This window comes from Chlorocebus sabaeus, chromosome 9 (assembly GCF_047675955.1).
Source record: "Chlorocebus sabaeus isolate Y175 chromosome 9, mChlSab1.0.hap1, whole genome shotgun sequence".
NCBI lineage: Eukaryota > Metazoa > Chordata > Mammalia > Primates > Cercopithecidae > Chlorocebus > Chlorocebus sabaeus.
Genome location: NC_132912.1, coordinates 61187606 through 61197483, shown reverse-complemented (window position 1 = coordinate 61197483; position 9878 = coordinate 61187606). Strand labels below are relative to the sequence as shown.

General features: G+C 55.8%; 1 protein-coding gene across 1 annotated transcript; it reads left to right on the top strand.

Moving 5' to 3' along the window:
• The first annotated feature begins 1859 nt into the window (after positions 1 to 1859).
• On the top strand, positions 1860 to 9506 carry PPIF (peptidylprolyl isomerase F). The gene is made up of 6 exons (XM_007962819.3): positions 1860 to 2170; positions 3600 to 3630; positions 4181 to 4269; positions 5986 to 6082; positions 7113 to 7188; positions 8495 to 9506. Exons 1-6 carry the CDS (start codon positions 1976 to 1978, stop codon positions 8628 to 8630), a joined length of 624 nt encoding a protein of 207 aa, XP_007961010.2. The 5' UTR covers positions 1860 to 1975; the 3' UTR covers positions 8631 to 9506.
• The last annotated feature ends 372 nt before the right edge of the window (positions 9507 to 9878 follow it).

Genomic DNA, 9878 nt, shown 5'->3' with positions numbered 1-9878 from the left:
CGAATGAATGAAGGCAGCACTCCCCTGGAGTGGGGCTGCTCACACTTCATTAGGATGGAGCATAAACTGAGTTCCCCTAGGAGCAGGCTTGAGAAACAACAGGGTACGCTGAGCCACCCGCTGTGGCTGAAGGTCCTGTGAGCTCAGGGCCTGGAACTGGCTGCAGGGAAGCCTGGGGCCTTAAGGAAGCTTCATGACAAGGCACATGGCGTGATTCTTCTGCTCTCAAATCAGGATGCACTGGTAAAGGAGGGTCTGGGACATGTGCTGAGGGCTCAGGTGGGCTCCCCACTCAGGCCTGCTCACCTCAGGGCACAGTCATGAGAAAGGAGGGGCTGCTCCTTAGGGCAGAGTGAGGCCCCATTCTGGGCTGGGACCTAGAATGCATCCCACCTGGGCTTCACTGGGTCCCTAGGCCCCTCCTAGGCCAGGAATCAGAGAAGGGGGGCTATGAACTTCCAGAAGCCAAGCTAGCCAAACTTCCAGAGGCCAAGCCAGCATTCTCATGAAGCTAGGACACTGCTCTGACCTCATGAATTTGCTTGGCTGGCATTTTGCTGCCCAACCTATTCCCATGAGCCCATTCAGAATCTGGGGCAGGTCAGTCCAGAGCTGGTCCCTGCTCAAGCCCACCTGCCTCCAAGGCTCAGCCCCACCCCTTTCTCTGGCCCCTCAGGGCTCTAACTGAGACCACTGCTCTCTGAATCCCAAACCCTGAGAAAGACAGTCCAGACTGTATCCATCACAGATGCCTACAGGCACAGTACTTAGTTGACAAATCCATCTCTCTCTAGTTCATTTTATCCTAAGAACAGACCTGAGACAAAAGCAGAATGAGGAGCATGATCACACCCTTACCCTCCAGATGGGAAACTGAGACCCAGAGAGGCCTGGAGCACTGGCGCAAGCTGGCAGCAGGACTCTAGGGCTCCCCAGCCCTAGCCAGTGCCTTCCTGTGTCCAGGCCTCAGCTTCCCCTGGGGACAGTACTAGTGTTGGGCCAGATGCTCTCTCGAGTCCCTGCTTGGCATCCATTTATTGCAGGCCTCCCACCACCTTGCAGTGAGGGTGGCTCTTGCTGCTGGGAAGCCCACTCTCAGCACATGAGGCTTAAATGCTCCTGCTGTGGGTCTCCCCACTAAGTCCCCTCCCGGGGTGCATGCTGATGGGAGGGGGCAGGTGGCTGCCCTGGCTGGCCGGGTACGGGGGCTGTCAGTGTGGGTCCTAGGAGGAGGGATCAGACCCAGTCCTGGGGAGGGCTGGGGGCCTGGAAGGAGCATGATGAGCCCAGGCTGCGTTTTCAGTCTTGCTGGAAGCAGGTCTGGTCCCTAGAAATAACTAGAGACAGGCCCAGGCCGGGACAAGCGGGCTAGGGGACATCATGGGAGGTGTCTCAGCTTATCTCCTCCCTCTTGCGCCTCTGGCTCACTAATCCCGCTTCTCATCTCACCTTTCTCTAACCCTCTCGGACTGCAGGACCTAGGGCAGCAGGGAAGCTTATTTGGCCTGAGCCTTACCTATAAAGGGCCCTGAGCCTTACCTATAAACGGCTCAAAGGTAGACTTTTGTTATTATATTCAAATTGCAACGTGTAGATGCTCATATTTTTGAGTTAATTACGTTTTAGCAGTTTTTCCTTTTTAAAAAAGTCTGCTGGTACCTTAATAAACATGGAACCAGCATCCTTTTCCCAGGTGGTGTCTGTTCTTCCGGTCTCTGGGCCTGGAGGCGGGAGTGTTCCAAAGCATTTCACGCCCCGCGGCCCCACCGGCTGGCTGCGCTGCGCGCTGCGGCCGGCAGGGGTCGCCCACGGACAGGCCCGGAGGAGGCGGGACAAGGGCGGGGCCGCAAACCTGGCCAGGCCAATAAAGGCTGCGGCGCGCGGCTGCGCGGGACTCGGCCTTCTGGGCGCGCGCGACCTACTTTTCAGAATTCTGTGTTCTCCCTGCCGGTTTCCCGCCCGACCCTCGCCCGCGATGCTGGCGCTGCGCTGTGGCCCGCGGTGGCTCGGCCTGCTCTCTGTGCCGCGCTCCGTGCCGCTGCGACTCCCCGCGGCCCGCGCCTGCAGCAAGGGGGCCGGCGACCCGTCTTCTTCCTCCTCCTCCGGGAACCCGCTCGTGTACCTGGACGTGGGCGCCGACGGGCAGCCGCTCGGCCGCGTGGTGCTGGAGGTGAGACCGCTCGCAGGGCCGGCCTGGGCGCGAGACACGGGCCCGGGGAGAGTCCTGGGCCTTGGGCGGCGCGGTGCCGGGCGCGCTGGGTGACCTTGGCCTCCCCCTGCCGGGCTCTGGGCCTCAGTTTCCCCATTTTGAGAATGGGCGTCAGAATGGCTTCTTCCGGCCTCCCTAGGAGCACTGGAGCCGGGGAGACGGGAGGGAGGGCACGTGTGGAGGAGAAAGCTCAAGGTCAGATCGCAGAGAGGGAGGGCCCAGCACCCCTGGGCCAGCCCCGGGACGAGAGAGGGGCTCCAGGAGTTTTCTGGGGCTGAGTCTAGATCCGGAGCTCTGAGGTGGGTGTCGGGGGGCTTGGGGTGAGCGTTGTGGCCCAGCGGGTGCTCACGTGGCGGCCCTTGCACAACGCGGAGCGTGCCCTGGCCCCGCCCCCCCGGTCGGGCTCACACTCGGGGTCCTGGGAAATGGAGCGAGAGGTGGTTTCCAGCAGTAGTGCGGGCCCAGTAGGCCTCCGGCCCGGCCACCTGGTGGACCCCAGAATGCCCCTCCTGCGACACATTCAGAGGCAGTGTGCCCGGAACCGTGCCCTGCCACCGTCCTTGGGAGTCACACTCAGCACCTGCCCAAACTCTTTGGGTCTTTTATAAAGCAAAGTAAGAAACAGTCATCAGGGTAACTTTAGAGGGAAAGCCCTAGTGGAGCCTTCAGCCCGGCCTCACATTAACAGCAGAGGTCAGTTCGTGTTGACTGGCCCTTTTCTCAGGGAGCCCTTGGTATTTCTTTTTCAGTCTCAGTTTCTTCTGGAAAATAGGGACACCCTTCCTGCTTCCATTTGGTTCAAGGGTGGGTCTTGCAGCTTCGAGGCTAGAGGCTGGCTGGGATGGGGCTTCAGCCTTCCCTCCCCACACCCTCATGCCTCTCCCTGGGCCTCAGTTTCCCAACCCCGAATGGAGGAACCTTAGACCCACTCTCTTGTCCCTGAATTTCTGATGCTTTGGGCCCAGCTGTAGGAGCACTGCCCCTCCCTGGGAGCATGCCCTTCCCTGGGCCTCAGTTTACCATCCCCAAATCGAAGAGCTGGACTGGCTCCTACCTTAGACCCACTTTCTTGCCCGAGTTTCTGATGCTTTGGGCCCAGCTGTGGGAGCAGTGCCAGCTGTGTCCACAGAAGTAGGCCAAGATAGCATTGTCATCTCTTCTGACAGATTAGGAAACCAAGGCCACCTCCTCCAGCCTTGGGTTCAGGAAATGGCTCCCAGAAATGATAGAGCTGCCACCTACGCGGGTTGGCAATAATGGGAATGGAATGTCCACGTGCTTCTTCCTCAGCCTCCTTGGCCGCTGTGGGGGTGGGTGGGTGCTGAGAGACATCCACCTTCACCTGTCTCTCCAATGACCACCCACTTTTGTCCCTCTTCTCCCCCAACAGCTGAAGGCAGATGTCGTCCCAAAGACAGCTGGTAAGACAGGGCGTGGGGCCTTGTGAGATGGGAAGGGGGCCAGGCAGGGCAAGGTGGGTGGCGTAGTGAGAAGAATTGGGGCTCGGAGACCCCTGACGAATGGGAGCTCCATGTGTGGCTCAGCCACTGGGTGCCCTGGGGCAGCTCTTCCCATCCCTCTTTGGGCCTCAACGTTGGCTCTGCCCTCCTCTCTCATAGTAGCTGGGAGCCTCAGAGCCGGTGGAAGGCACACGTAAATTTCCCAGAGACTTCCCCACTCCTGGTCCCCAATGAGGCAGGGTGGTGCGCACATAGCCCTTGAGTCGCTGCCCTGCTGGTGCCAGCACAGCCGTGAGCCTGTACTCTTGTCACAGTGCTCAGGTACTGAGGTCAGGGAAGGGGAGTGACTTGTCCAGTTACATAGCGAGTTGGGCAGAGCAGACCCAAGAGGTGCCAGGGTCTTTATCCCCCTGTTCACTGCTGGGGATGTAGCAGGGATTTTGGCTGGAATGGGTATGACCCGGGAATTGGGGCCTGGCTGTGTTAACCTGTGTCTCCCTTCTACCCTCAGAGAACTTCAGAGCCCTGTGCACTGGTGAGAAGGGCTTTGGCTACAAAGGCTCCACCTTCCACAGGGTGATCCCTTCCTTCATGTGCCAGGTAACGTGGTTTCCTTTTCTGTAAGTGGGGATGAGAGCAGGAGCTGCCTTGTGGGTGTGTGAAGATGCCTGGTATGAGGAAGGTGTTGAGCAGGACAGCTGCAGTTGCTCTGTTGGCCAGGCTGCCCCTCCTGCATTAGCCCTGTATCCAGGCTTCACTGCACATGGAAGCCCAGCCCCAACCCATTGCCACTCCAGGCCAGTGGCAGGCCCTGCCCAGGGGACTGGGAGGTGGAGTCTATCAAGGCAGAGCTGGGTTGGGGGATGGATGTGCTGGGGGTGGCCCTGAAGGCTTTGAAGAACCAGCATATTCCAGTGGTCTCTGACCTTGTCCCCTGCATGCCCCTGAGCACTGGTGTGGGAGATAAGAGAGGGAGAGGGAGAAGCGGCTGAGGTGGGAAGACGGGTCCAGGGCAGGAACACACATGCCAGGACTTGGAGCTTCCCTTCCCAGAGAAAGGTGAAATGAATGTTTTTCAGTCATGTGCCACGCTCGGTTTTCACAAGCATTGGTATTGCTGTGTCAGAGGTTTGGGGGTAGGTGTTGCAGCAGGAGCTACCCGGGGGTCAGGACCCAGGTGGTATTGGGACTGGTCCTCTATTAGCACAGATCTTCAAGATCAGGGATTGGGTATCCTGGGCAGGCAGAGCCTGGAGGCAGGGACATGGTTGTCATGACCTCTTTTAAGACCTTTCTGCCTGGAATTCTCTCCCCATTCCCTCTACCCTGACCCAGTGACTGTCATCGTATCATGGTAAGGGGCGGTGGGTTGGGGCTGGATGTCTGTGTGTGGTGAGGCCTGGATATGGGGTGAACACAGGGACGGCAGGCCTGGCCCAGCCCTAAGGCTGATGGTAAAGCAGGAGCTGAGGTGGAAGTCCTGAGCCAGGCTGGGGACTCCAGAGCTGGAGGGCTCCCTGGCACAAGGCGGTGGCACTGGGAGTCCAGGCCAGGGTCCTGACTTATCCGTTGGGAGGGATATCAATTAGCGAGCACCTAATTGACACCTGCGGATGCTTCAGCTGGTCAGTTCCCTCTCTCACCCAAGGATCCCATCTCAGGAAAACAGCAGCCAGCCATGGCCTGGGCTGGGCAGCACTAGGCATAGGGGCTGCTACCGGGCTTTTCTGGCCATGGGTGCCCCATGCAGGTTTGGCCAGGGCTGCCCGGGCCTTAGCTGAGGCCTGAGGAAGGATGCCAGCCCTGGGCAGACTCTGTCCTGGGTCTGCAAGGGTTGGGGAAGCTGCTGGGCTGGGTAAGGGGCAGTGCAGGGACAGTGAGGGGACCTGGCATGGGGAGCTGGTCTGGACCAGCTGCTGGTGCTCCCACAGACTAGACACGGGAACTGGGGGGCCTCTGGCCTCTTCCTTGTTGCCCTCCAGGAGGAGTGGGTTAACTTCTGGGTCACTAAGTATCATCTCTGAATGGCCATTAGGTCCTTTGAAGATTACCTAAAAATTTGCTCAGACAAAAAGTAAGTCATTTGGAAACAAAGGTAGTTACTGTGACAAAAGATATTTAAGTTTAGTCTTTTTTTTTTCTTTTTTTGCTTATTTTTCTTATTATCAGCTCTAATTTTATTGGATGTTTATTGACTGCTTTACCTGAGGGGCGCCAACTGGGTGGGCTTGGGTGGGCTGAGGCCGCTGCCAGTGTTGGGGCCATGGCCCCCGTCTGCTCCATGGCAGCCACTCAGAAGGTACTGTGTGCTCACAGGCGGGCGACTTCACCAACCACAATGGCACAGGCGGGAAGTCCATCTACGGAAGCCGCTTTCCTGACGAGAACTTCACACTGAAGCACGTGGGGCCGGGTGAGTGGGGGCCGCCTCTAGGGTGAGTGTCCCCATAGCTCTGACCTGGCCTGGAAGCCCCAGCAGGCCCTGAGAGGCCACATGTGGTCACCGCCCAGTATCTGATGAGGCCCTTCCTCCCTGCGGCACTGCAGGCCGTCTCAGCATTTCTGGCTTGTTGAGTTTCCCTAGAGTTTTCTCGTCTCTCAGTTTAAAAAGCAGGGTTTCCTTTGGGAACTTTGCAGAAGAACCTTTAAGCAGAATGGAGGCCTTTGCCACCTCCCTGTCTGTCCTCTGAGTTTCGGGTTAGAAATTCTAGGACGCTTAGAATTGTTGCAGAATGGTCCGGGCATGGTGGCTCACGCCTACAATCTCAGCACTTTGGGAGGCTGAGGCGGGTGGATCACGAGGTCAGGAGATCAAGACCATCCTGGCTAACATGGTGAAACCCCGTCTCTACCAAAAACACAAGAATGAGCCAGGTGTGGTGGCGGGTGCCTGTAGTCCCAGCTACTCGGGAGGCTGAGACAGGAGATTGGCGTGAATCTGGGAGGCGGAACTTGCAGTGAGCCGAGATCACGGGACTGCACTCCGGCTTGGGCGACAGAGCGAGACTCCAACTCAAAAAAAAAAATTGTTGCAGAAAAAAAAGAATTGTTGCAAGATTTAAAATCTTGCTTAGACAAAAAGCAAATTGTTTGGAAGCCAGGGTGGTTATTGTGGCAGCGTCCTGTCACCTATAAGACCCAAGGTGGTAGGTGGAGAAGTCTGGAGGTCAGGGCCTGGGGTCCTGTCCCAGGTCCCGTCCCAGCCCTACCACTGAGAGCTTCCACAAAGCCCTGTCCTCTCAGGCCACCCCACTGAGAACTAGCGGACAGCAAAGGCAGACACACCCTGGGGGCTGGTATTGGGCCCTGGTTCTCCTCTTCTGGGTCCCAGGATCTCCAGACTTGAATGTCCCTGGTGTGGTTTGCACCGTCTGCCCTTTCTAATGTCCTCCCCGGCAGGTGCCTCCAGGGGCAGCGTGGCTCAGCTCTGCTGGTTTTTGCAGGTGTCCTGTCCATGGCTAATGCTGGTCCTAACACCAATGGCTCCCAGTTCTTCATCTGCACCATAAAGACAGACTGGTGAGTTCCCTGCCCCAGGCCCTCTGGGAATGTGGGCAGCCTTGCAGCTGGAGGAGGATTTGTGCACTTTTAGGGGCAGGCAGTTTACAGCCAGGCCATCTGCTCTGGGACAGTGGCCCTCTCCCAGGCTGTGTGTTTGTATGAGAAAGAGAAAGTTAGTGGAAGGATCAAAGGAGAATCGCAGTTGTTCCTGCAATTCTGTCATGGTTTGGGTTCCCATTGTTGCTGTCATCTGGAATTTTCTCGGTGTATTCTGCTCACACGCACACACGAAAGGGTTTCTCTACCAGATACATTTGGGAAATGTTGCAAAACATTATGAGGCCTCAGGAGGGACTGAGTAGAAGCCCACTTGTGTGGTTTTAACCTGGAGTTTCCCAGGCTTGTCTTGACCGTGGGCTGAGCCTTGGCAACGCTGCAGCAGACATTTGAATATCAGCAGATTTCCAAATGAAGCCCCTGTATTATCATAAGCCTGCAGATAGCCACAGGCCTGTAAGGGCCCTGTTTTCAATGCCCGTGGATTTTAGGGATGTCTCTTTCCTGGTACATTTTCTTCTAAGGGATAAATTTCTCTGGCCAGAGTCCCAAATGTCGTAGCCCTGGGGCACCTGGTGATGAGCTGGCTGGGAGCTGACTTGGTAAAGCCCATTTCCAAGAATTTTAGGGAGACCTAGGTGGGGTGGACACTAGAAGTGTCCAGCCTCCAAGCCTAAGAGATGTGGCCAGCAGGGCTGGGCAGGTCCTTGCTGGCTCAGCCTGCTCTTTGCTCCTTCATGGGACCCCAGTGGATCCTGCATTTCTGCTCTTGGCTTGAAACCGTGCCAGCTTTGCCGGAGCTGAACTGAGCCGCCTTTTGCATTATTGGACTCTCTTGAGTTGAGAGCTGCCCAGGACTCTGCAGTTTCACCACCCTTGTTCCTTTGGCTCTTGACTCATTCATGACCGTTAACGTGGTTCCATTTGTCTGGACTTCTTTCTTCAGAGCATTTCATTATCCTGTTACCTCCCTGTGCAGAACAAAGAATACTCCACTTTTAATAGATGGAGTTACCAGGATTCAGGCTACGTAACCTGAGGCAAGGTCACAACATGAGTGGCAGAATGTGTCCTGGAAGCCAGGCATTCTCTGGGGTGTATCTGGGCCGCTCAACAAGGCTTGATTGAGCTTTGGTGGTAGATCCAGGTATTACCTGGGGATTCCTTGCAGAATTGCTGTTTTCGGTAACTAATTCCATGACCGGGGCCATGGCATTGGATGACATTGCACTACACTGTTGCTCACCCGGGTCACCCGTCCTCACAGGTTGGATGGCAAGCATGTTGTGTTCGGTCACGTCAAAGAGGGCATGGACGTCGTGAAGAAAATAGAATCTTTTGGCTCTAAGAGTGGGAAGACATCCAAGAAGATTGTCATCACAGACTGTGGCCAGTTGAGCTAATCTGTGGCCAGGGTGCTGGGATGGTGGCAGCTGCAAATGTCCATGCACCCAGATGGCTGCCTTGGCTCTCAGCCAAGGTGCCCAAAATGATATCTGTGCCCACTCCACCATCATGGTGTGCCTGAGGAAGGCTGCTCAGGGATGTCGGACCTCGGCCAGGACCCACCACACTGCTTCCTAATACCCACCCTTCCTCACGACCTCATTTCTGGGCATCTTTGTGGACGTGATGTCACCCACCCCTCATCAAGCATTGCCTGTGATTGCCCAACCCAGATTCATCTGTGCCTTGGACATGGTGGTGGTAATGGGTTAGCATCCAAGTGAAGGTCTTTTCCTTGACCAAGGGGGACAGTCAGTTTTGCAAAAGGACTCTAATACCTGTTTAATGTTGTCTTCCTAATTGGGATAATTTAATTAACAAGATTGACTAGAAGTGAAGCTGCAACACTAACTTCCCCATGCTGTGGTGTGACCTGAGTTGGTGACACAGGCCACAGACCCCAGAGCTTGGCTTTTGAAACACAACTCAAGGCTTTTGTGAAGGTTCCCCTGGCTGAGATCTTTCCTCCTGGTTACTGTGAAGCCCGTTGGTTTGCTGCTGTCATTTCTGAGGAGGGCCCATGGGGGTAGGAGCAGTTGAACCTGGGAACAAACCTCACTTGAGCTGTGCCTAGACAATGTGAATTCCTGTGTTGCTAACAGAAGTGGCCTGTAAGCTCCTGTGCTCTGGAGGGAAGCATTTCCTGGTAGGCTTTGATTTTTCTGTGTGTTAAAGAAATTCAATCTACTGATGATATATTATACATAAAACATTTCTGGAACATGTATTTGTGTTCACCTTAAATGTGAAAATAAATCCTATTTTCTATGAAAGACTGGTACTTGGTTTCTGGAAGAGGGATCTGTAACTTGGAGCTGATCTTTACTGAGCTTGCCGTGGCGGGTGCCATGCTCAGGACGTTCATGTGGACGGTTTCATGCCATCATGCTGGCAACTTGTCCTCCCTGCCTTAGAAATGAGGCTCAGACAAGCGACCTTAGCACCCACAGCCTGTGCCATGAGCACTGGCTTCACCCTGAATCCCAGCTCCTCCCCTTAGTGACCCCGAGTCTCAGTTTCCCTCAGCTGCATAAGGAGGCGATATAGTTTGAATATTTGTCCCCAGCCAAATCTCATGTTGAACTGTAATCCCCAGTGCTGGAGGTGGGACATAGTGCGAGGTGTTTGGATCACGGGGACGGGTC

Bases quoted from the DNA above. Each gene is read 5' to 3' on its own strand.
- PPIF (XM_007962819.3), top strand. From the start codon at position 1,976: ATGCTGGCGCTGCGCTGTGGCCCGCGGTGGCTCGGCCTGCTCTCTGTG. The intron at 2,171-3,599 runs GTGAGACCGCTC...CTCCCCCAACAG, and splicing joins TCGGCCGCGTGGTGCTGGAG to CTGAAGGCAGATGTCGTCCC. The intron at 6,083-7,112 runs GTGAGTGGGGGC...TGGTTTTTGCAG, and splicing joins ACTGAAGCACGTGGGGCCGG to GTGTCCTGTCCATGGCTAAT.